Source organism: Tachyglossus aculeatus, chromosome 22 (genome assembly GCF_015852505.1).
Source record: "Tachyglossus aculeatus isolate mTacAcu1 chromosome 22, mTacAcu1.pri, whole genome shotgun sequence".
NCBI lineage: Eukaryota > Metazoa > Chordata > Mammalia > Monotremata > Tachyglossidae > Tachyglossus > Tachyglossus aculeatus.
In genome coordinates this window covers 13,523,997-13,551,125 of record NC_052087.1, presented here as the reverse complement: position 1 = coordinate 13,551,125, position 27,129 = coordinate 13,523,997, and the positions used below count along the sequence as shown (strand labels likewise).

Genomic DNA, 27,129 nt, shown 5'->3' with positions numbered 1-27,129 from the left:
GTTCAATCAGTTGATAGGAACCTGTATGTCACTTTAAGCAGCGCCTACTCCTTCCCAGTGAATCTTGTAGCACCTTATGCCAAGAAATGCAGATTGAATTATTTGGAGATTTTGGAAACTGCCTCTTTTCCCAGCCGAATCAGTAATATATAATCCTCTGAGCAAATTAGCCCACATATCCTCAGCATGTGGTGTTACCTACTGTACACCCTCGTTCCCCAGTTGCCACTTTAACTGCTAGTAATAACAAATCCTTCAGGACATCAATAGAGTCGCTGTGTTGAATAATCGCAGGCAAGGTTTGCAGTAGCGGCTTCATTGCCTGTGACATCACTCCTGAAGCTCAAACCCCACTCTAAGCTCCCTTCATTAGTCAGTCTGTTGGTCTGTCTGCCTTCCCACATCGCTAAACCTTCTCACAGAGGAGCTGCCTGCTTTCAGAAGAGCGGCTTTACAAATCGGCAGCAGAGGGAGAGAGCGGAAAAGAGAAGAGGAAGAGTGGGGGGTGGAACCAAGCAGACAGGCTACATTATGAAATTCATCTCTGCATATTACTTGCTGCCTCTTTTTCCTGCTTTGATTCTCAGCACCAGGTGAGTAAAGAAACATATTTTATCTCAAGTTCTGATGGTCTGTATATTATTGGTGTGAGGGGAGTATTTCTCCGTAACCAGGGAGAATCATTTCAGTTTCTTCCATTTTTCTAAGTTTAGTACCGCTGATTCCAATTATCAAATACTTTGGGCAATAAGGCAGTTCTCTGGTTAACCAGATCCTTTTTATTCTTTTCCATAAAGAATCAAAGCTACTCGCTGGTGTGAGCTTTCAGAACAAAAGCAAACACTCCATACTATTGTAGTAGTAGTGAGCAGATGCACTCTGGTAATAGGGAGACAGCTCCATAGAAATAAGGAAACAGAATAAAATGCCAGGAAGGGGATTTACAGCATGCAGTATACTTGAACTCAGACTGCCTTATCACCACTCTTTACCAAAAAGTAGTCTGCTTTAGAAAATGCTACATAGGAGAAATCCTGTAATGACATGAAAGATATTGAAAACATGTAAATGTTCCTGGACTTCAGAAGTGTCCTCTCTTAACCTGTGGGTCCACTTTATTATGTGATGTCTTTATAATGAAACACAAGCAGAACTAATTAAATAGCAGTGTAGTCAGCTGTTCAAAGCTAGAGGGAGAAAGATAAGTGATGATGTTGGTGCTGTAACGTGTTTTGGAAACAATTAAAATTCACTTCTCTCTCATTGGACATAAAAGAAAGTTGACACAGTGCCCAAAGTAGCTATTTTCAGTTCAAATCTGAAATGCGGCTGCTGAAGGAATGAACCCTCCAGGAGATATTGCCCTCCAAAAAATGTTATGCCTTAATATATATATATATATATATATATATCATAAAAATACAGACTTTCAATTCCCTGAATAGTCTCTAACTTTACAAATCCCCAACAGTGTGGTTAGCAAGGCCATCCTTTATAGTGCTGTTCATTTGAAAACTGCACAAGATGTGATTTCCTATCACACAGGTTTGAATAAGAGCACAGTTAGCTGTTGGTTCAACTGAAGGGTCATGCAACAGAGAAGTGACATGAACACTTCTGATTTGAAGTGGATTAGGAGAAGAGATGGTAATGAATTATTTTATTCATCTAACATATGCCATTTTAACAGTTGCGATTCAGCTCGTTAGAAATTATGAATCACTGTATTTGTCTTTAAAGCCTCAGGCTCTTCCTTCTGAAGCTCGGTGCTGCGATTGGACTATTACCCATGATCCATTCTGGAGCACGGGAAGGCTAAAAATCCTTATCAATATAAGTTTGAAACGCAGTGTTATTTTAACATAGTGGATGGCATTCAAATAGAGACTGAAAAAAGGAAACCTGATTTTCAATCAGTCAGTGGTATTAATGGAGCACTTACTGTGTGCAGAGCAGTGTACTAAGTACTCAGAAAAGTACAATATAGCAGAGTTGATAGGTCCTTGCCAACAGTGACCTTACAGTCTACCAGACATTTACCCAAAGTAACTTTGCTTCATATGAATCCTTCAGAAAATGGTTCAAATTGCACACTTACAAAGAAAATTATTTTGTGAACTTTGTAAAAATTTTAATGTATGTCTACAAAATAAGTATAGAAGGGAAGGTCACTGTCTTCATCAGAACAAAAATTGGGGTATTATGACTCTTCTAATTCACTCTCTGAAATACCAAACTTCTTAATGACAACTAAGTGTTTGCTTGTCTCCTATTAGTAGACGATCATGAAAGAAGATGCAGGAGTTACAGGAATGAGGTTATCCTGAAACCCTTATAGCAATGGCATCTTAGTGGGACTGCCCATGATTCATGTACCTTATTGACTTTTCAAAGCACTGATGACTTTGAACATGATGTGAATATGAAAATGAATACAGTGTTCTTTATCACTCACAGGGAGAGATTATAGTCTAATTGGTTTTAACTTAAGGCCATCTTGCTTGTGGTACTTAGTAGTCCTTGTAAGCATATGGTTAATGTGCATGCTGCAGCACGAACAGAGCAGGTTTGCATGAACAGTTATTTCAGCAAATAGTACCATCCACTGTGTTACCCTGCTGTGGAAAACTGCTTAGTTCAGGTGTACCCCTGGCCATGACTGGCAGTATGTTTTCTACCCTGGAACACTCTTCTCCAGGTATCACCTCAAACTATTGGGATTTAAGTTTAGCCATCCACTGCTGAATCAATGAGAAAGTGCTTGAGGATCCATGCAGTCAGTTGTCCTTTATTTTGGTGGTTTCTGACTAACATCATCTTCCTTCTGTCAAGTGCCTGTCTTCAGTGTAGCTATTGTGGGGCTGAAATTCCTAATGGGAAACGTTTTCATTTGACATTGCTTAAAGTGTATGTAAACTTTCTTTTTGTTATCTCAAATTAAGGCTCCTCCACTGAAAGTAAAGTGATTTCTTGGTCTGATAAACCTCTGTCAGCTATTGCAAAACTCAGGTGCTACAATTTAAATTAAGTTTTAATGAACAGTTGATGGCATTTTTGCACACGGATATGAGCTAGGAAAAGCAGCTGCTTCAACAAATGGAAGGTGAAATTAAAATATGTTTTATAGACCAGAACCACCCAAAAACTATTTTCACCGAGTCTGGAAAGTTTGTGCTCTTTTTGTTTTAAATTTCTCTTTTCTCTGTGTCAAGTCTCCTAGAAGAAGAGCCCTAGCGAAAAAGATTTTAATTTTCAACTAGTTTGGATGGCTTCCGTTTTTCTATCATGAACAATCTTCCTTGTAATTGTGATAGGAGGATCAATGTTCAGTCTTTGAGAATAGTAGTTCTCTATCTTAATTTAAAGCCCGTGAGACCAAACGTTTTTTTATTATTCTGTTTGCAACAGGAACTCACACTAGGACTTGGCATAGAAACTTGGCAGTATGTACTGTAAAACAATTAGTAATAGTAATCAAGAAATTCATTGTAATAGGTGTACAACTAACCAGGAAACAGAAGAAATAAAACTCATTTTAGTTGGCTTAATGGATGAAGAAAAGATCCTGGCTGCATTTTTTAAAATAATACTGCTTTTTGATAGCCTAAATTGCTGTTTCAGAGTAAGCAGGCACATGCTTCCAAAGAGCCTGGGATTTTATAGGCATGAGATGGTCGATTTCAGTTATGGAGGCACTAATGGTGAATTAAAACCTCCTTTCCATTTTTACTGTGGATCACATTATTCATGCTTTTGGATTGTTCCATTGTAAATGTGTTTTTGTTTGACACAAGGCAGGGGATAGATGAAGCTCCACTGACTTACTTTTGTTTTGCATCACATAAGGACTGAAAACAGATGGTCTCTTATAACCCTCCTGTGAAGTGTCACCTCAGAAGTTCCCCTTGGGTCCTCTGTTCTTCAGTATTCATACCACATGCTTACTTAGGCATATAGTCTTGGGAGATTTTGAGTGCTGACTAAACTCCAGGTGCCTCTTTTGTCTTTTAGTTAAATGAAGTCAAGTTTGAAATTGTGGAGAAAGGACATAATGGTGGACTTTTTATTGCCGTTTCTTGTTAAGAAGTAATTGGTGCTAAAAGAGAAACTCTCAGTTTGACTCCCTGAGGGATAGCTTCCTCTAATTGGCAGTATGGAACCTCATTAGATAATCACTTAATATTCTCCCATCCAAAAAAAAAAAAGAGTACTTCATGACACTATTTGACCGTGGGTTGGTTGGTTTTATTGGTATGCCATTTCCATTTAGCACTGAGCTTGTGCTTAACATACTGCTCATCAAATTTCAAATGCAGCTCCATATGTTAACAATTATTTGTGGAAGGTGTCATGGTTGGTCCTGTCTCTTCCTATCTGGACATCATTTTTCACTCAAATTCCAGGTTGGGAATTAATTTCTATTCCATTACAGTCGAAATGATCTTTCTAAACATTTGTGGTGTCTACCTATCTTTGAAATTGATTTTCATATAAAGCAAAAACTAGGTAAATCTCGAATGTTTCAAATTAGAAAAGTTTCATCAGAGTGGAAGATATTACTGCCAAGAGAAAATCGTGCTGAAATCCAGAAGTCTCCTAGCTAAATATTTCCAGAATTCTCGAGTGTAAGACATTTTACTAATGAAATATCATGATTACTTTCCCTGATTGTGCCAGCAACATCTCCAAGAATAGCCCTTTCTCCTGTGTCAGCATTTTTATTTGGTTTTCACTGGATGAGCCAAATTAACTCATGCAAACTCTTAGGGCACCGAGAGGTTCCAAGACTATCTCAACATATCTGCAATTGCTTCCTTCTGAGACAATTCTGAGAATACAGACACAGTTGAAGAATAATTGTTTAAAGGAAATTCCAAACGGCCAATAGAAAAAAAAATAGATTGAAGTCCAGGGATAGTCCTCAAAAGATTAAGACATTGTGATGATTTAAATCCCAGATTTATTGTCTATTTTGAAAAAGACATTTAGAAGATGATATTGACATCCAACAAGAAGATGATTAAGAGGATGTAGTTCCTAAGATATTTTTTCTCTGACAGATGCCATGGGGTTTTGTTGAGTTATTTGTCATTTTCAAGGTATCTGAGCAAGGGACTCCTGAGATATAAGACTACCACCCTCCTATTGACTCTAATAGGTGAAATTTCATTATGTAGTGCATTTAAATGTAAAGGACATCCAGTGATATGGCATCAGATTCACAAAGAATCTCAAAATGGTGGTGTTCCAATGCTGGCCAGGAAATAAAGAACAATTAAGAAGGCTGAAACTGAACCCAGTGAAGACAAGGATCCTATCTAAAGCAATGAAAAGCGGTGCTGAAAAATAGAGAGGTAAAATATAGAAAGGCCAATATTTTATGGGATTTAGCTAGTCCACCATTATTGAAGCTAGGTGAGTCACAAGTAATAATAATAGTTATAATAATTATGGTATTTTAAGTGTTATGTGCCAAATACTCTTCTAAGTCCTGGTGTAGATGCAAGGCAATCAGGTTGTCCCACATGGGGCTCAGTCTAATTGAGGTAACTGAGACACAGAGAAGTTAAGTAACTTGCTCAAGGTCACACAGCAGACAAGTGATAGAGCCGGGGTTAGACTCCTCATCCTCCGACTCCCGCGTCTGTCCTCTTTCCACTATGCCACACTGCTTCTCTAGTGTGGCCTAGTAGATAAAGCATGGGGCTGGGAGCCACAGGATTTAGGTTATAATCCCAGCTCCACCACTTGCCTGCTGTATGACCTTGAGCAAGTCACAACTTCTCTGTGACTCAGTTTCCTCAACTGCAAAATGGGGATTCAATTCCCAGTCTTTCCTCCTACTCACATTGTGAGCCCTATATAGGATAGGAATTGTATTTGGTTTGATTAACTTATATCTATACCAATGCTTAGAACAATGCTTGACATATAATAAGCACTTAACAATTACCACCGCCATCATCATCATCAAAGGTATTTATTAAGCCCTTACGGTGTACAGTCCCGTACTAAGCTCCTGGGAGAATACAGCCGAGTTGGTAGATACATTCCCTGCCCACCACAGACTTACAGTCTAGAGGGGGAGGCAGACATTAATATTAAATAAATAAATAATTCATTCATTCATTCAATCAATCGTATTTATTGAGCTCTTACTGTGTGCAGAGCACTGTACTACGTGCTTGGGAAGTACAAGTTGAATATGCCATAAAAATACCTTTCGGGAATAGGTGTAGAGTATGATTAGCAATAATGTACTCAAGAACTGGCTTTTCTGTGAGCTGATGTAGAGCAGGTTGAAAGAAGGCACACATGCTGGTCACATTGTAACACAATTTCTAACAATTCAGCATGGTTGTGGAATTCTGTGGAACAATTATTATACCTAAGAAGGAATCACTTAGCCCCTTAAAAAAACATGGAAATCCAGATGAAATATCAATGGAAGCATCTCAGATAATATGTAGACTGTGAGCCCCAGGCAGGGCAGGATTGTGTCCAACCTAGTTAACTTGCACTTTCCCCAGCATTCAGAACAGCGCTTGACACCTGGTAAACACTTACATACCATTAAAAAAAACTCACATATGTGACATATATGAAACAGCTGAGGCCTCTTTATAATAATAATAATGGTATTTGTTAAGTGCTTACTTTGTGTGAAGCACTGTTCTAAGCGTGGGGGGATACAAGGTGATCAGGTTGTCCCACCTGGAGCTCACAGTCTTAATCCTCATTTTACAGATGAGGGAACTGAGGCCCAGAGAAGTGAAGTGATTTGCCCTACGTCACACAGCTGACAAGCGGCGGAGGCAGGATTAGAACCCATGACCTCTGACTCCCAAGCCTGGGCTCTTTCCACTGAGCCACGCTGCTTCTCCGTCTATTTCCAGTCCCCAAAGCTACAGTGTGCAGGCATATATGAGTGAAGAAATGCAGAAAATATTACATTTATTGAAATAAAAATCCCAGCTTCATCTGAACGCTCACAAATGTGTTCAGCTTGACCTTCCCCCGTTCACTCACCCCCACCAGAAGATGTGGTTCGGATTGAGTTGACATGAAAAGGAAAAGAGCAATTGTTTTGCAGTAATTCTCTGCCCTCTTCATTCTCTTTGGAGTCAAGATAGGAGTCTGAGGAGTCTGAGAAAGTGCACATGGAAGAAAAGCCATCATCCTGGGCTTCTGACATTGCATGAACCCTGGAATATCACCCATCCTGGCTCCTTCCCCAGTTTGAGAGAATATTCTGTGGATCACCGGGTTCTCCAGCACTGCTAGGAGAAAGCAACATTGCTGGGTTAAGAATCACGGACCAAATTCCAAATTCTAATTCCAAATTAGACCAAATTCCTTCTGCACAGGACAAGACCAGTGTGAACTATCCAGATCTGGGACAATCTTCAGGAAAAAAATTTCCAAAAGTACATCATCCTTTTCAATGACTTTTTCTAATTTGTGTTAAAGAAATGAAAGTATAAATCTGTCTCTACCACAAATGGCTTTGAGCAGGAAATGGTGACAGAGCTGAAGCAGGGGCTGGTGTTTAGCTTATGTAGTAGTTGTTTTATTCTGAGCTCTTGTTACATGATAATGATAGTGAAATAGAAGCAGAAAATCAGAAATAATCCCAAATATTCTTCATCGACTTTATCTAGCATGATTGTAAATCCGGGTCACAATTTGATGAATTAAAGTCTGGGTCACAGAAAGTGTTACAAGAGTTGTTGATGAGAAGTGGTGTTGCCTACTGGATAGAGTACAGGCCTGAGAGTCAAAAGGATCTGGGTTCTAATTCTGTCCCATTTGCTATATGACCTTGAGCAAGTCATTTAACTTCTCTGTGCCTCAGTCACCTCATTGATAAACTAGAGACTAAGATTATGAGTCCTATGTGGGGCAGGGACTCTCCCCAGCCTGATTATCTTGTATCTACCCTAGCACCTAGTAGAGTGCCTAGCACAGAGTAAGTACTTGACAAATACCACAAAAAATGAAACTGTGAGGCAGGGGAATGTATTTGTGGGGCATAGGATTTTGGATGGGAAAAATTACGCTAGAAAAAAAAGTTATTTTCTAAATTGAAGTTTGAAAGCTATGGAGAAGATTCCAGATGATTTGCCATTGCATGTGCCTCAAATTTAAATAATTGCTGTATTGCTACCAGGGTACCCAATTCAGTTGCTAAGAAAAACTTGTAGTAGTTCCAGTCTGACCTTTCATTTGAGACTTGGTGCACTTAATTTTGATTATAATTGTGGGGTCTATATTCTGGCAGAGAACAGATACTTTTTCTGTGAAAATAAATTAATGCTGTCATTCTGTATGTTGTTTCTCAAACTAAACTATTTCTGTTTTAAAGGATGATGCTTGTATATGAGGGCTGTCTTTTATGTATGAAATTAATTCAATGAAACCGTTGTTTTTCCATTGTTACTTGCTTATTGTTAATTAAGACTTTGCAGTTGTTATGGAAGGGGCTGCTTATGGACATAGCTACACCTTCCTTATCATTCATGTGTATACACACACACACACACACACACCCATAAAACCTAAATATATATCCTATAAATATATATCCTAAATGCATTTATTTTGTTTACTTTAGTTGTAAATATTTTTTATATGTGTCTCCCTATTTAGACTGCATGTTTCCTGTGGGTAGAGAATGTTTCACTTCATTATTTTTACTTCCCAAGCACTTTGGGGAAGCAGCATGGTTCAGTGGTAAGAGCACGGGCTTTGGAGTCAGAGGTCATGGGTTTTAATCCCGAGTCTGCCAAATGTCTGCTGTGTGACTTTGGGCAAGTCACTTAATTTCTCTGTGCCTCAGTTACCTCAACTGTATAATGGGGATGAAGACTGTGAGCCCCCCATGGGACAACCTGATCATCTTGTAACCTCCCCAGCGCTTAGAACAGTGCTTTGCACATAGTAAGTGCTTAATAAATGTCATTATTATTATTATTAGTAGTAGTAGTACTGTACGCTGCACTAAATAGGCACTCAAAAAATGTTACTGTTACTGCTTTTGATGGATTTGTTTTTCCAATTACCCAAAAAGCAATATTTGTCAGAGCTTTCAAATAAAAATGAGTATATGAAACATGCACACAATCACATGTAGGAATATACACATTTGTTATGACTTTTAATTCATTCCATTAAAATAGTTTCAAGTTAAAGAGTATTAATCAAACTGCAGTTTCCCTTTAGAGATATTAAGAAGCACATTAATACATTTATTCATAAAAATCAAAACCATTGACCGCGGCAATGCAAATATATTTAAAAGTGTCAGCAATACAATTAATGTTATTGTATGATTGATAATGTTGTAAAAATGTACCAACAATAAAATATTTCAATTATTTTTCTAATGTACCCTTAATTTGAAAGTGTTCTCTTTCAGAGCCTTTTCAGCAAAAAAAAACACCTTACTGTGTGCAGAGCACTATACTAAGCGCCTAGGAGAGTACAATATAACAGAGTTAGTATACATGTTTCCTGCCCACAATGAACATACAGTCTAGAGGGGGAGACAGACATAATTGTAAATAAATCTCTATTATGTGTACATATGTAGGTGTTGTGAGGCCTAGGGAGGAGTGAATCACAGATGCAAATCCAAGTGTAAAAGTAACAGAAGGGCCTAGTTGGGAGGAGATGTGCCTTCAGTAAGGCTATTAAGGTAGGGAGAGTGTTCATCTGTTGAAAATGAAGAGGGAGAGTGAAGAGGGAGAAGCAGCGTAGCTCAGTGGAAAGAGCACGGGCTTTGGAGTCAGAGGTCATGGGTTCAAATTCCGGCTCTGCCAGTTGTCAGCTGTGTAACTTGGGTAAGTCATTTAACTTCTCTGTGCCTGTTACCTCATCTGTAAAATGGGGATTAAGACTGTGAGCCCCATGTGGGGCAACCTGATCACCTTGTAACCTCCCCAGCGCTTAGAACAATGCTTTGCACATAGTAAGTGCTTAATAAATACCATTATTATTATTATTACCAATCTTGAGGCAGGATGTGGGCAAAACCTTGGTGATGAGCTAGATGAGATCTAGATGCAGTGAGTAGGGTGGCATTAAGGAGAGAAGTGTGCAGGCTGGGTTGTAGAAGAAATGAGGGAGGTAAGGTAGGATGTAGGTAGCAGAGGGCAAGTTGATGGTAAGGATTTTCCGTTTGATGCAAGCAGTGATGGGCAATCACTGGAGGTTATTGAGAAGTGGGTAAATGTAGACTGAATGTTTTTGTAGAAAAATGATCGTGGCAGCAGAATAAAGCACAGACTTGGGAGAGACAGGAGGCCGGGAGGTCAGCAAAGAGGCTGATGCATTAATCAAGTTGGAATACGATAAGTGCTTGGAGTAACATGGTGGCGGTTTGGATGGAAAAGAAAGGGTGTATTTTAGTACTGTTGTGAAGGACCTAACAGGATTTGGTGACAGGTTGAATGTGTGGGTTGAATGAGAGAGAGGGGTTGAGGATAACGCCTAGGTTAATGGCTTCTGAGACAGGATGGTGGTGTTGTCTACGGTGACAGGAAAGTCAAGGGGGATGGCAGGGTTTGGGTGGGATGATAAGGAGCTCTGTTTTGGACATGTTAATGTTAAGGTGTCTGTGGAATATCCAAGCAGAGAGGGAGAGAAATAAGGCCTGCAGTTGTAGATTTGGGAATTATCCACATAGAGATGGCAGTTGACTGTCCAGAGCCCCAAGCTGCTCACCTCTAGGACTAATTTTATAGAGGATTTTTAAACAAGCCTTCCTCTTCCTTAACCAGTTTTACAGCCAGAACTGGAAGTTAGCAATTCCTGGTCTCTTCTCACAGGAAAAAACTGTGTTACTGAGTAATTTTTAAGTAGAACTTATACAAAGGTTTCATCCTCAACCTTTGTCCAGGAGAACACGTCACGCTTGAGCGAGGGTAATATAAATAGCAATGAGACATTGTACAAAAATTGTGATTCACACTATTTTGGGGAAGTCTAAATAGGCTGTGGGTGACCTTATTCCTAACCTCCAGAGTACTTGGATAGGAGAGAAGCCTGAGTAAACATGCTGATGTCCGTCAGGTATACACAGTGCTCTGTAGAAGGAAGGGGCCAAGATAAAAATTGGAAGGTTCTAGCCTTTTCCTTTTGTGAATGTTTGAAAGAATTTATTCCTGCTCTTGGTTTAAGTTCACCTAGAGCAGTGGGCACAAAGAGGTGAGGCTTCACTGAAATGTAGAAGAAACAAGAAAGTGTATAAAAATTTGAAATCACAAGGTTGTGGAAAGAAGATGTCCTTGAGGGAAGTTTAGATTCATTATTGAGGGCAAAAGCCTTGTTCCTCCTGACACAGTAAGACAAAATATGTGTTCAACTGCAAATGAGAAACGAAGGCAAGAAATTGTTGCCATTTCCCAGCAGTTCAATTTTGAAGAGCTGCAAATTCTACAGGACAATGTTTTTCTTCTGCATTCATTCGTATTATTACATTCATTATCTAGAGTATCTCACAGGTGGGTGTAATGGGTAAAGACTGAATTATGCTAATTTGAATGTTGAGAGACTTTCATTAGATGTTTCCCCTCTCACATTCTCCCAGATACTTAGAGAAGAAGGTGTACAAATCTGGAAAGGTGGTCTCATACCTAAATGTAAGCAATCATGTACTCAGGCTAAACAAAGATGCTAACTGAGAATCCAAGGGTGGTTTATGGGCATTTACCTTAACATTAGCCCGATACAAAAGGTGACTAAATAGTCCCAAACTAGTGGGAATCTTCCTTCTTTTGAACATTGTCTTGTTCCCTCTGCTACTGCCCTGAACTTTGGGCTTGTACTGTTTGATAAATCTGATCATTTCATATTCAGGGGTGGGATGAGGCCACTGAGGAGAGAGCCAGTTCACCAGTAATAATAATAATAATAATAATAATGGCATTTATTAAGTGCTTACTATGTGCAAAGCACTGTTCTAAGCACTGGGGAGGTTACAAGGTGATCAGGTTGTCCCGCGGGGGGCTCACAGTCTTCATCCCTATTTACAGATGAGGGAACTGAGGCCCAGAGAAGTGAAGTGACTTGCCCAAAGTCACACAGCTGACAATTGGCGGAGCTGGGATTTGAACCCCTGACCTCTGACTCCAAAGCCCGGGCTCTTTCCAGGAAGTGAGCAATTTATTGGGATTGTGTGGGACTGTGAGGTGGCCACTCCAGTAAGGGGTCAGAGTTTCGTTTGCTTGGTGGCTGAGAAAGTAGAAAGCTGTAGTGGACGTTATAGCCCAGAGTAGTCTCCAGGAAGTTTCATGGAAAATTTTACTTCCTATTTTCCCTTCTCTCCAAGGGTAAGTTCTACAGGGCCTGATGTGGATGAGGAAAACAAGTTGCCAGCCTGTTTCCTTCCTATTCCCCTTCCATGCCCTGCCCTAGGTAAGGCAAGAGAGTTCAAAAAGCTTGTTTCTTGTCATCAGGATTCTCCATGTTCAGGGACATAGCTCGCACTGCAAATTGAATATTTTATCTGTCCATTTTCTTCTCCCTTTATTTTGCTGGCTCTTCCAATAACACTCTTTCTCTCGTATTCTCTCTGTAACTTTCCTCTCTCCCCTTCACAGAGCTTGGGTCACCTCCTCCACCCTGCCTTGTTCGTGAGAAAATCAGGTCACTTTAACCTTGTGATCACGCCAAACTGACTGTGCAGTTTCTTGAAAATGTAGTAGAATCAAATGGTATATGCTCTCGCTATTCTATAAGTCTTTTCTCAGAGATGGAAAGGGCAAATATAATGAAATGGGAAATTGCTTAAGTGAACAATCTAGCTGATTTATCTTGAGTTGAATCTTCCCAGTCCAGAAGAAAACTCATAATCAAGCCTGATGCATCCGAGTTTAATTCCCCATGAGTGATTAGAGCAATGGCACATGGATTTCCATGAGTAGGAGGGTGGTCCCTACGGAAGACAAGACCAGCCCTAGATCTGCAAGTAGAAATAAGCCTTGGGGTAAGCAGAGATCCTAAACTCCATGGCTGTCCCAGAAGAGAAGATTCAGCCTCACATGCCAACCAGACTCCCTGCTCCTCAAAGTCTTTAGATCTAGTCCCATACAACTTGTGCCAAGACGTGGCAAGACACAGAACCAGTAGGAACCACCATTATCTTACTTTGCTTCACCACCTAAATTAATAACTAAATAAATAATGATGGTATCTGTTAAGCGCTTACTATGTGCCAAGCACTGTTCTAAGCACTGGGGTAGATACAAGGTAATCAGGTTGTCCCACATGGGGCTCACAGTCTTAATCCCATTTTATAGATGAGGTAACTGAGGCACAGAGAAGTTAAGTACTTGCCCAAGGTCACACAGCAGACAAGTGGTGGATTTGGGATTAGAACCCAGGTCCTCTGACTCCCAAGCCCGTGCTCTTTCCACTAAGCCACGCTACCGAGAAGTCACCTGGGACCTAATTCTTACTCCCTAAACCTTTACAACCGTTCACCTCCCAGCTCACTGAGTCAAGGGCTGGCTTGGATTAAGCTTCTAAAGTGCCCTTCTTGTGGTCTTAACTAGAGCAGGGAGACAAATTAGTTGTGAAACTATTCCAGCTAATTTTCCACATTAATTTCTCAACAAACTAGACAAATCAAATCCAGAAACCACATGAAGAGCAGAAAGTATATTCTAATTTTAATATAACAAGAATAAATCCATCAAAGGTATTTATTGAACACTTAGTATGTGCAGACCACTGTACTAAGTACTTGGTAGTGTACAGTACACTGGAGCTGGTAGATGTGTTCTCTGTCCACAAGGAGCTTACAATCTAGAGGGGAAGACAGACATTAATAAAAATAAATTAATTGCGGTTATGTACAAAAGTGACCTCTCTCAGGGTCGTACCTGGAGAGTTTCCAGTACTCTACCAGTCTCAGCTACAAGAGGAAGAGTCGAGCAGAGGCATCCATTCCATTCCTAGCTTGGGCAGCGTCTAGTGAGTGAAAGGCAATCTATTACATGTAAAAACTCACCTCGGAAATGATTCGGGGACATAAGACCCACACATAAGTGCCTGAGGATGGGGTGAATATCAAGGGCTTAAAGGGTACAGATAGAAGTTCATAGGTGAATATGAGTTTATAGGTGACTGTAAGTGCACTAAGAAAGCGAGCAAACCAAAATATAAACATTTGTAGTTTTCATTTAGTGCTTGAAAGTTGTGAATTCACAGTCAGGCTGATTTTTAGCATTTATTTTGGTTAAAATAATGAGTTTCTTCAATGGTACCATTGGTTTAGATGAAGCGTGAAAACAAATACTCTTTTCCTGAATTGACGATTGCCCTGTATCTCTCTGATGTTTACTTACCTGTTTGTCTATATGATTTGTTCTATATGTTACTGTGGTCAAAAATGCTGAGAAGAAAAGAAAAACTATGAATTGAAGTACACTTGAAAGACCTAAGCAATTAAAAAAACTGAAGATAGGAATCGTTTTCCATTTTTTATCAATAAATTTTAATCCCAAATCCCATTCTGAGACCATCTCTTGAACTCCCACACTCGAATCACCTCTTCATTACGTGCAGTTGGAAGTGAAATGGAATGAGAGGAGGAAAGGTTAAACAAGTTTCATTGTATTTTCTTCCAGCCCTATGAATGAATGAAATACCACATCATTTTTATGTGTGTAGAAATGGTGTTCTAATGGACATTTTTTTATATTTAGAAAAAAGGTATTTTTGCAGTTTAAGATTTTTCAAAATATTTTTTACCAGAACAATTAATATTTTCCCTACATGTACCAGAGGGGAATGTGAAAGAAGAATCCTGCATGTTAACATTCACACAACTGTAAATCAGGCAATAGATTTCAAAAGAACAATTTTATTTTGAGACTCTAGCTTTCTATCATGTTGCCTGTCTATGACCAGAAGGTGACCTGGAAGTTTAAGCATACCTCTCATGCTCAGCTAATGATTTCATAACACATTCTGTGATCTCTCTGATTTTGAGTTCCCAAATTACATCATTCCATCTCATACTTCAATTTACACAAATGTAGTGGTCTGTGTTAATAGCTAAATCTTTGAGAAGTTGACCAGAGCAAAGTTCCTGGTGAGAAACTGAAAGGAGGAATTCTTCACTATGGTGTCTTTCATTTCAAATATTAAATGGCCATGTGGAGAATAGGATGCATGCACTCTCTCAGACTGTGACTCACTAACTTGCAGCTTACACTCCCCACATATCTGACTAACCTCATCCCTCCATTTCAGATTGCATATGTCAGTCAGAACAGATGCATACACCCAATTCTAGCTTCCATTGTGGTGACTTGATACCTGACCACATGTTTTGTTTTGTTGTCTGTCTCCCCCTTCTAGACTGTGAGCCCGTTGTTGGGTAGAGACTGTCCCTATATGTTGCCAACTTGTACTTCCCAAGCACTTAGTACAGTGCTCCGAACACAGTAAGTGCTCAATAAATATGATTGAATGAATGAATGAATGATCAGGGCTTTTCTGCCCTTAAGAGCTATATTCTTGTTTCCTGTATGACCTAAAACAAGTGGCTTCTACTCAAGGTGGCTCTAGAAAAGTTTCTTCAAAAGAAGCTGCTTCATGAGATGCGGCAGGGCCTAGTGGAAAGAACACAAGTTTAGAAATAAGAGGACCTGGGTTCTAATCCTGGTTCTGCCAATTGTTTGCAGTGTGACCTTGGGTAAGTCACTTAACTTCTCTCTGCCTCAGCTCATCAATAAAATGACTATCAAATTTTTCTCCCTCTAACTTAGACTGTGATCCCCATGTGGAGGAAGGACTGTGTCCTACTTTGAAAACTGTGTATCTAATGCAGCACTTAGAGCAGTGCTTGACAAATAGAAAGTGTGAAACAAATACCATAAGGCTGGAAGGGCCAGAGCAGCAGTGACATTGGCAATGGCAGCAGCGATCACCTAACAGCTGCTGTGGAAGAAAAGAAGGATAAGGAAAGATCTCCTCTTCTTCACTATTGTATACCAGTGTCATTGTTACTGCAGCTGAGGATTCCCCTCCCATCATTCAGTCAGAATTCCTATTTTTTGACTTTCCCTTCAGCCTTGGGATATCTTTTCAAATTAGGAATAGCCCATGATTAGCCATATTTCCCTCTCTTTGCCTAAGTCCTAGATCTTTCTCTATTTTGTCCCTATCCACTGAGTTATCCACTTCTTTCCCTATCTCTGGCTTCATAAAATATTTGTTAAAAGAAAACAGTCAGTGCTTCATAAAACTCTAACATAATCCTCCTTAAACTGATAGTGAAAGGCGACACTGACACACTTTCCACTGAAGATAAAAGAACTAAAGTAGAATTTACTGTCATAATCCTGAATATCCATAAGGATGGCAGCCTGCTTGTGGAGGACTTGATGTAGGAGCTGATATTATAGGTGTGGGCACTTTCTACAGATGAAAGGAAAAGCAGCAGGTAATGAAGAGGATGATGATGATGGAAGATTCATCAGTTTTGTGGGGATTTGTTGCTCTTGGGATAATTTTCAATGAATATACAGTAGGTTGTTAGTTTTGCCATTTATATTTGACTCTGTGCAGAAAAAAAGCCCAGAAGGTTCCTCTTTGGGAGTACATCATAACTACCTAGAAGTCCTTTTAGAGAATGTTGGGGAATGGCCGGGACAAAGGGTCAAATTTTTATTAAACTTCCCATTCCAAACTTGACCATGGTGAGAGCCTTAAAAAAAAGCTTAATATTAATTAATGATTCAGTGTAATTTATTGAGGGATTACTAAGTGGAGAGTGCATTAATGATTCCTGACCTCAAGGAGCTTATAGCCTAGTGGTATAGAGACATTAAAATACACTACAGATTGGGAAAACCTGCCCAATATTACAGAAACCTCTCAAAAGCAAGCAGCTCTCACAGAAACAACTGTTTTGGTGATTATACACATAACCATTGGGGTTTTGAATCTATTCTGATTAATACTGGGCTTATTTTTCACTCAGCATAGTTCAATCAGTGAATCAGTGGCATTTATTGCATGCAGAGCACTTTGCTTATTGCTTGGAAAAGTACAGTATACTAGAATTGGTAGAAACAATCCCTGCCGACAAGGAGCTTACACTTTACAGGACAAGAAAGCAAAATAAATTACAAATAGGGGAAATAGTACAGGGTAAGTGTGTGCCCATAAGTGCTCTTAGACAGGAGTGAGTATCAAAGTGCTTAAATTGTACACAGCCAAGTTGCATAGATGACATGGGGGAAAGGTGGGTAGGGAATATGAGGGCTTAGTCAGGGAAGTCCTCTTGAAAGAGATGTGATTTTTAAGATGGTTTTGAAGGTGGAGATTGTAGGATATGAAGGGGGTGGAAGTTCCAGGATGTCAACGTGGACAAGGGTTTGGCGATGAGGTAGATGAGATAGAGAGTAGGTTGGCATTAGAGGAGCGGAGTGTGCAGATTTGGTTATAGTAGACAAGCAAGGTAAAGTTTGAGAGAGAAAGCCAATAAAGGTTCATTTTCTCACGGAGATAAGCTCGTGGGCCAGGACTAGGGGATTCTTCAAGTGTCTCGCATCTTGGATGTGGAAGAACATCACTACTAGGCTCCATACCGGAAGTTCCCCTCAGGTGCCTGCAAACTTTTTACCTCTTTCTGTGCACATGACAATTTCTGTGAATTCATAGAAGGCCCCATCTATGTGTATGTATTGTATCTGTTGGATTCTGTTTAAGCGCTTATTATGTGGCATGGACTGTACTAATCTCGGGGTAAAATGTAAGTTTACTAGTTCAGACATAGTCCCTGTTTCACAAAAGCTCACAGAATAAGTAGGAGAGAGAACAGATATTTAATCCCCATTTTACAGATGAGGAAACAGAGGACCAGAGAATCAAGTGATTTGCCCAAGGTCAAAATGCACGCAAGTGGCAGAGTTGGGATTAGAATGCAGGTCCTGTGACTCCCAGCTCCGTGCTCTTTCTACTAAGACACATTGCTTCTTTGTGTCCATAAAGATCCCGTAGAAGGGTTCTAGCCCTCACAGAAATATGTCTCCGTATACAGAGGGCCTCTCGGTGAACAATCCCTTCAATGCTAACAAACTAATTTTTGCTTTCCAAAGCTCTGATTTGTACAGCAACCCTTCCCCTGTGCTTTGCCTATACTTCTCAGCTGGAACTCCATAAGGACAGCTGTTACTGCTGCCCAGTGCTTCAATTTACCATAAGCTGAATTGCTTAAATTGCCTAGGTATTTCAGTATTGACTGTACATGGGTCAATTAATTAATAGCAATGAACTCAAATAAAGTTCCTCTAGCAGCTCAGAAATATCTAGGAAGGGCAGGACTTGCCTTTAGAGAATATTTTAGTTGAACTAGTTTTTAAGTCCTCTTTAACCCTATCAGCCATAGGCCCCATCTTTCCCTCCTTCACTGACTGAACATTTTACGTTCAGAAGCTCCAAGAATGTCTGGGAGAAGTTTAGGGTGAGGATCAGAGAGTTTAGGAAAAGTATATTAAGTTCTGTGTCCTTTAATCCATGATCTCGATCTTTGTTTATTATCGTACTGAAATTGAAGAGCAAATTTCCTGGAGAAAAATCTAGTGGACAGAGAGTCAGAAGGACCTGCATTCTAATCCTGGCTCTGCCACTTATCTGCTGTATGACCTTGGAAAAGTCACTTCACTTCTTTGTGCTTTGGTTACCTCATCTTTAAAATGGGGATTAAGACTGGGAGTCCCATGTGGAATATGGATTGTGTCCAACCTGATCATGTATCTAATCCAGCGCTTAAATCCAGTGGCTAGCATATAGTAAGTGCTTTAAAAAATAACATGAAAAATATATTTTGTTCATATATATTTAGGAGCCCTTTCTCTTGCCATAAGGAGGTACATTTCTTGCTCCTACCCACCTTTCTGCAACCAATATTTGGGCTATTTTTCCAAGAGTATGGTAGGTATCCATCCATCCTGCTCAAGAGGAGCAGCATGGCCTAGTGGGAAGAGCACAGGCTTGGGAATCAGAGGTCATGGGTTCTAATCCTAGTTTCGCCACTTGTCTACTGTGTGACCTTGGGCAAGTCACTTGACTGTTATATTGTTGTGTTGTAATCAATCAATTGTATGTATTGAGCACTTACTCTGTGCAGAGCACTGTACTAAGGACTGTGCCTCTTACCTCATCTGTAAAATGGGGATTGAGTCTGTGAGCCCCACGTGGGACAATCTGATTACCCTGGATTTACCTCAGTGCTTAGATCAGTGCTTGGCACATAGTAAACACTTAATAAATACCATAATTATTTTTATCATTAATTTTGTCTTGCCAATGGAATTCAAATTAGAATCCTCCCATTTTGGCTACGACCTGGTTCTAACCTGATTAACTTATATCCACCCTAGTGCTTAATGTAGTGCTTGGAAAATAGTAAGCACTTGACACATACCAAAAGAATACTAATCCAGTTTTAGAAAAATGCACCCAGAATCGTATCAGATTAAGTGGATTGTTTACTCTATACGTACAGTCTAGAATTGGATGTTTAATTCAGTGGTTCAGAGCTGTCTCAAGGAATCAGCCATTGCCTCATATTTCCTTTTTACAACAGTAGCCAATTTTTAAAGTGAGTTGATGAGGTTTTCATGGTGCACAATGATGGCAATGAAAATAAAATTTTAAAAAAATCATCTCAAGGGATTACTGTGGTGATGGGCCTGAAGAGTGTTCCTAGGTGTCAAAGAAGTCGATAGTTTGGATAAGTATCAACATTTTCCCAATACTGTAAACATTTTGCAATCTTTCTTCATAATTCCATGAGAATGATAAAACTGTGATTTTAAACGTGAATTTAATTGGCATTAAGTAATATTCAATACAAATGATGGAGATTCTGTAAATGTTTTCCAGTTACAAGGACCACATTACATTTGGCAAAAAATAAGTTACCTAAAGTTGGATTTACTAGGAAAGAATGATTTGGACACACATTTGTGATAGTTATATGTGTTTTCATACTTTTTTTTTCAAATATAACACTTTTTTCATGCTCTCCACACAGTAAGCGCTCAGTAAATGCAATTGAATGAATTAATATAGAATAAAAGTCTTGAAATGAGACTAATTTTATATGTGACACCAAGAAGTGAAGCTTGTTGCAACAATATTTCCCATCCATTTGGTTAGTATCATTTATACCACTAGCCTGATTTCCCTGTTGTACTTAGGATGGTTCTCTGAAATGTCACAGAAGGATGCCCGCTGTGTTATCCCTGTATTTACAGTAAAATTGGGTAGCTTTTGTCTTCCTTTTAATTCCTTTCTCAAGTAGTCGAAGGTATATTCTAAAATATAATATGAAGTAGCCCAAAGTTATTAGAACATTAATTTTGGGCCCAGGCAACACATTGCAATTTAGCATTGCTGTCTGGACGTTAGAAAGTTATTCTCTAGTTGTCCAAGGGACTATATAGAGGATATGTATAATGATATATAAATGATATGAATTAATAAACACCTTGGAAAGGCTGGAAAGATGATCAAATCTAGTTACAATTAGCTGGCCAGAAAGAGTGATACTGGGAGGCTGGCTCTCTTTCCATCCCTAACCAAAATAATTAAGACTGGACAAACAAATGGTTTATCATAAAACCTACCCATTTTAGAGACCAAATAAAGCTCCTCCATGGATTGATGACTGCTCTCTGATGTTGGTTATCTCGCCTTAGAAGTCAGAAAGAATGCTTAGTGACGGAAACGCCAGCAGCCTCCTTCCAAAATGAGTTATCCTGGGCTACTAGTCATTTTGGATTCATTTGTTTTGTACTTGATATATTTTGTTGTAAGAGATAAGACTGGCAACCCGAAAAACCTAATGATATTTCCCAAACTGATTAAAGAATGATGATGATGATGATGGCATTTGTTAAGTGCTTACTATGTGCAAAGCACTGTTCTAATAATGATAATAATAATAATAATGGCATTTATTAAGCACTTACTATGTGCAAAGCACTGTTCTAAGTGCTGGGGAGGTTACAAGGTGATCAGGTTGTCTCACGGGGGGCTCACAGTCTTAATCCCCATTTTACAGATGAGGTAACTGAGGCACAGAGAAGTGAAGTGAGTTGCCCAAAGTCACACAGCTGACAAGTGGCAGCACCAGGATTCGGACCCATGACCCCTGACTCTAAAGCCCAGGCTCTTTCCACTGAGCCACGCTGCTACTTCTAAGCGCTGGGGAGGTTACAAGGCGATCAAGTTGTCCCACGGGGTGCTCACAGTCTTAATCCCCATGTTACAGATGAGGTAACTGAGGCTCAGAGAAGTTAAGTGATTTGCCCAAGGTCACACAGCAGACATGTGGCGGAGCCGGGATTAGACCCATGACCTGTGATTCCCAAGCCCGTGTGCTTTCCACTGAGCCACGCTGCTTGTCTAGAAGCCAAGTTAAGATGGGGCAAGTTGTCTAAGGGGCCAGACCCCAGGGTCTTCCAGGGTCTGTGTACCCCCAATGAAGTAAGTGGGCTCTTCTGTGCCCCCAGCAAAGCAAGTGTTATTGCCATTGGCATTGGTCAGTGGGGCTGTTCCTCAGTCCCTTCTGCGCCGGTGCATCTGGTCAATTTCCAGCTCCCATCATCATCATCAATCGTATTTATTGAGCGCTTACTATGTGCAGAGCACTGGACTAAGCGCTTGGGAAGTACAAATCGGCAACATATAGAGACAGTCCCTACCCACTAGTGGGCTCACAGTCTAAAAGGGGGAGACAGAGAACAAAACCAAACATACTAACGAAATAAAATAAATAGGATAGATATGTACAAGTAAAATAAATAAATAAATAAATAGAGTAATAAATATGTACAAACATATATACAGGCCCAGGCCCAGCCAGAGTTGCAGGAAGTCAGACCCGCTTCCTGCCGACTGGGCGTATCACCATCACTTTTTAGGGGCAGGTTCTCTGGAGCCCCAAAAGAGCCCCTGGAGCCCTCTCAGGGGGATAGGATCCTGTAATGCCCACAGACAGGTCAAATGAGCAGAACTCCAACTGCTAAGGAGTTCACACACCTCTTTGGAAAATTAATCTATCCCTCTCCAAGTTCCTCTGGGTCTGTTCCTTGGGCAGTGACACTGGACCAAAGGCAGCAGAGAGCCAGCAGCAGAAGCATCATTGATTCTGGGAGCTGTGAGGGAGGAGGCTGTTTCCAAGTGGCATTGAAAGCTGCTCTGCTGGAGGTGGGATGGGTCCCATCATAATCATAATAATAATGATGGCAATTATTAAGCACTTACCATGTGCAAAGCACTGTTCTAAGCATTGGGGAGGTTACAAGGTAATAATAATAATAATCATTCCACTCCTCTAGACTGTAAGCTCATTGTGGGCAGTGAATGTGTCTGTTATATTGTTGTGTTGTAATCAATCAATTGTATGTATTGAGCACTTACTCTGTGCAGAGCACTGTACTAAGCACTTGGGAAAGTACAGTCTAACAGTACTCTCCCAAATGTTTAGTATAGTGCCCTGCATACAGTAAGTACTCAATAAATATGATTGATTGATAATTGAGGTAATGATAAGAATGGCATTTGTTAAGCGCTTAATATGCACAAAGCACTGTTCTAAGCGCTGGGGAAGATACAAGGTGATCAGGTTGTCCCACGTGGGGCTCACAGTTTTAATCCCCATTTTACAGATGAGGTAACTGAGGCACAGAGAAGTTCAGTGACTTGCCCAAAGTCACACAGCTGACAAGCGGTGGAGCCAGGATTAGAACCCATGACCTCTGACTCCCAAACCCATGTTCTTTCAACTGAGCCACACTGCTTCCCTGTTTATTTGGGTTTATTAAGTGCTTACTATTTTCCAAGCACGGTACTAAGCACTAAGATCAGGTTGGACAGAGCCCTGGCCGACATGGGGCTCGCAGTTTAAGTAGGAGGAAAAACAGATATTTCATCTCCATTTTATAGATGAGGAAACTGAGGCAAAGAGAAATTAATTGACACGTTTAGTCAAACAGCGGGCAAGTGCCATAGCCAAGATTAGAATCCAGGTTCTCTGACTTCAGTGCTCTTTCCAGTAGGCCATGTTCTTTAAAGTTCATGCTGTTTTACTGTTCGAAGCCAGCTGACTTTTCTTCAATATTTATCAGTGTAATCAATCAATCAATCGTATTTATTGAGCGCTTACTGTGTGCAGAGCACTGTACTAAGCGCTTGGGAAGTACAAGATGGCAACATATAGAGACGGTCCCTACCCAACAGTGGGTGTACACCACAGGTCTGCATATGTCCAAGGAAGGCTGCGCCCAATCTCTGAAGAACCGAAAGCACAAGAAGTGTAGTCCTTTAGCTTGGCATATCAAAATTGTACCAGGGAAAGTCCTAGTATAATCCCTGGGAAAATGAAAATTAGGTATAATCTGAATGCTGAGTTAAAAAATTAGAGAAGCAGCGTGGCTCAGTGGAAAGAGCCTGGGCTTTGGAGTCAGAGGACATGGGTTCAAATCCCAGCTCTGCCAACTGTCAGCTGTGTGACTTTGGGCAAGTCACTTAACTTCTCTGGGCCTCAGTTACCTCAACTGTAAAATGGGGATGAAGACTGTGAGCCCACCGTGGGACAACCTGATCACCTTGTAACGTCCCCAGCGCTTAGAACAGTGCTTTGCACATAGTAAGCGCTTAATAAATACCATCATCATCAAATGTCAATCAATCGTTTTTATTGAGCTCTGACTGTGTGCAGAGCACTGTATGTTTATTGAAAGTTCATTCTTCATTATTGTGACTTTTGTGTGACTCTATTTACAGTTATCATCTAAAAGACCAAATATACCATCCAGTTTTCAATTGTTGCACCAGCTGGGTACATTACTTCAACTAAAAGAAGTAGAGAAGCAGCATGGCTCAGTAGAAAGATCATGGGTTATGGAGTCAGAGGTCATGGGTTCAAATTCCGGCTCTGCCAATTGTCAGCTGTGTGACTTTGGGCATGTCACTTAACTTCTCTGTGCCTCAGTTCCCTCATCTGTAAAATGAGGATTAAGACAGTGAGCCCCCCGTGGGACAACCTGATCACCTTGTAATCTCCCCAGTGCTTAGAACAGTGCTTTGCACATAGTAAGCGCTTAATAAATGCCATCATTATTATTATTATTGAAAACTGGGCAACATTTTTGCCTTAAGAAATAAAGGCAAATTTCTAAGCAATAAAAATTGCTTAAATTCTGAATAACCCTCTAATGATAGGGTTGGAAAGCATTTGAACTGTTTTCATTCTTCTTCAAACTCACAAGATTGATGTTTACGTTTACCCAAAGAGGAAGAAAGTAGTATATCAAATTTTTCTGGGATCTTTAAATTTGGAGAACTTGGATAGGAGGATTTGAGAGATCAGCCTGTATGCTGTCTAAAGAAGGAAATCCAGAGAAAGAACAGCTGTCAAAATTCAATGGCGTTATTGCTAATTGAGTTAGCATAGAAAAATGTATTAGGCCTTACTGCAAAAGGGGCTGTCTACTCAGAAATTCACTAGTGCAGAGCCAAGAGTAAACATTTGGGAAAAGAACTGTTATAACCTAAAATGGGGGAAAAGCAATGTATATTTGATTAACCCTGATTGTTCAAATGGGTATCACTAATGAATTTTGAGTTGATCTGGGCAAATTCTAAAATAAAATAAGCAAGTTACCAATTGCATGAGTCTTGGTGATTTTGGACTTTATAGATGATTTTATGATGTAAAATAAACAAATAGTGTAAAAGTTTAGAAAAAAAATGTAGATTATATCAGCCCTAAATTATAGTAGTCTTAAAGAGGAAAAAAAAACTAGTCATTCCTTCTTTTCCTATTTCTGTCTAGCAGTGCCCATTTTGCCAATCAGTAACGCTCTCAAAGGTCACCAATGACCTCCTGCTTGCCAAATCCAACGGCTCATACTCTGTCTTAATCCTCCTCGACCTCTCAGCTGCCTTTGACACTGTGGACCACCCCCTTCTCCTCAACACGTTATCTGACCTTGGCTTCACTGACTCCGTCCTCTCCTGGTTCTCCTCTTATCTCTCCGGTCGTTCTTTCTCAGTCTCTTTTGCAGGCTCCTCCTCCCCCTCCCATCCTCTTACTGTGGGGGTTCCCCAAGGTTCAGTGCTTGGTCCCCTTCTGTTCTCAATCTACACTCACTCCCTTGGTGGCCTCATTCGCTCCCACGGCTTCAACTATCATCTCTACGCTGATGACACCCAGATCTCCATCTCTGCCCCTGCTCTCTCCCCCTCCCTCCAGGCTCGCATCTCCTCCTGCCTTCAGGACATCTCCATCTGGATGTCCGCCCGCCACCTAAAGCTCAACATGTCGAAGACTGAGCTCCTTGTCTTCCCTCCCAAACCTTGTCCTCTCCCTAACTTTCCCATTTCTGTTGACGGCACTACCATCCTTCCCGTCTCACAAGCCCGCAACCTCGGTGTCATCCTCGACTCCGCTCTCTCATTCACCCCTCACATCCAAGCCGTCACCAAAACCTGCCGGTCTCAGCTCCGCAACATTGCCAAGATCCGCCCTTTCCTCTCCATCCAAACTGCTACCCTGCTCATTCAAGCTCTCATCCTATCCCGTCTGGACTACTGCACTAGCCTTCTCTCTGATCTCCCATCCTCGTGTCTCTCTCCACTTCAATCCATACTTCATGCTGCTGCCCGGATTATCTTTGTCCAGAAACGCTCTGGACATATTACTCCCCTCCTCAAAAACCTCCAATGGCTACCGATCAATCTGCGCATCAAGCAGAAACTCCTCACCCTGGGCTTCAAGGCTCTCCATCACCTCGCCCCCTCCTACCTCACCTCCCTTCTCTCCTTCTACTGCCCAGCCCGCACCCTCCGCTCCTCCACCACTAATCTCCTCACCGTACCTCGCTCTCGCCTGTCCCGCCATCGACCCCCGGCCCACGTCATCCCCCGGGCCTGGAATGCCCTCCCTCTGCCCATCCGCCAAGCCAGCTCTCTTCCTCCCTTCAAGGCCCTGCTGAGAGCTCACCTCCTCCAGGAGGCCTTCCCAGACTGAGCCCCTTCTTTCCTCTCCCCCTCGTCCCCCTCTCCATCCCCCCGTCTTACCTCCTTCCCTTCCCCACAGCACCTGTATATATGTATATATGGTTGTACATATTTATTACTCTGTTTATTTATTTATTTATTTATTTTACTTGTACATTTCTATCCTACTTATTTTATTTTGTTGGTATGTTTGGTTCTGTTCTCTGTCTCCCCCTTTTAGACTGTGAGCCCACTGTTGGGTAGGGACTGTCTCTATGTGATGCCAATTTGTACTTCTCAAGCGCTTAGTACAGTGCTCTGCACATAGTAAGCGCTCAATAAATACGATTGATTGATTAATAACAGAAATGGAAAAGAGAGACTTGTTGGAAGTAGTAGCAAATAAAGTTGGTCAATCTTTAAAAGTGAGGGATGAAAATGTCTCACAATTTCATCTTGGTGAGTCCTTGTGGATTTATTTTATTTCTTTTACATGACCAAATAATTTAGTTTGACTAGGCCTGGAGTTAAAAGCATTTTAAATCCTGTTGGTGAAGATTGAAGTGCTCTAATCAAATTTTCTCACTGCCTGCTCTGTTTTCAGCGTGCTAGACTGCAGAGGAGAGCATACATTTCACATTGATATAAAACAGTGAATATTTAATATATAAATCTATTTCTTTCGCTTTTTAGTTTTTAAAAATGAGCATTATTATTCGTGTAACCTTTTGAAAAGCAGAATTTTCTGCATGAATGCAATAAGATATGAATCAACAAATAGAATAAAATGATTCCAAGGTAAAAAATCATTTTTTTTTATTTTAATCAATAAAAAATTGTATTAGAGATCAGGAAAGCTAAAAGATGACTGCAATTGATTTTAATGAAATACATTGTCCTTGCTTCTTAGATTTGATGTTATTTTCTTTGCCCTTTTGCAGAGGTATGATTGAACTATATTAGAAATGCCCAAAAGTTTGTTTAATTAACAAGAAATATTTAGAATGTTAATGTAATAATCTGGTTCCAGTGAAGCAAATCACAGGGAGATAACAGCTGCTTTATATTCCAGAACAGATGGTACCCTTCCTGGACTAA

General features: G+C 40.4%; 1 protein-coding gene and 1 non-coding gene across 4 annotated transcripts in view; both read left to right on the top strand.

Moving 5' to 3' along the window:
- The first annotated feature begins 306 nt into the window (after positions 1–306).
- LUZP2 (leucine zipper protein 2) overlaps positions 307–27,129 on the top strand; it is a 356,281-nt gene continuing 329,458 nt past the window's right edge. The window contains exon 1 of one of the 3 annotated variants that reach the window (XM_038765103.1): positions 307–593. In XM_038765103.1, the coding sequence (XP_038621031.1) occupies positions 532–593 (62 nt within the window). In that variant the 5' untranslated portion in view covers positions 307–531. The remainder of the gene's footprint in view (positions 594–27,129) is intronic. The other 2 variants (XM_038765101.1, XM_038765102.1) reach the window with 2 other exon arrangements.
- LOC119944366 lies at positions 13,869–14,004 on the top strand. The gene has a single exon (XR_005455852.1). It is a non-coding gene; the product is annotated as a small nucleolar RNA SNORA7 (small nucleolar RNA).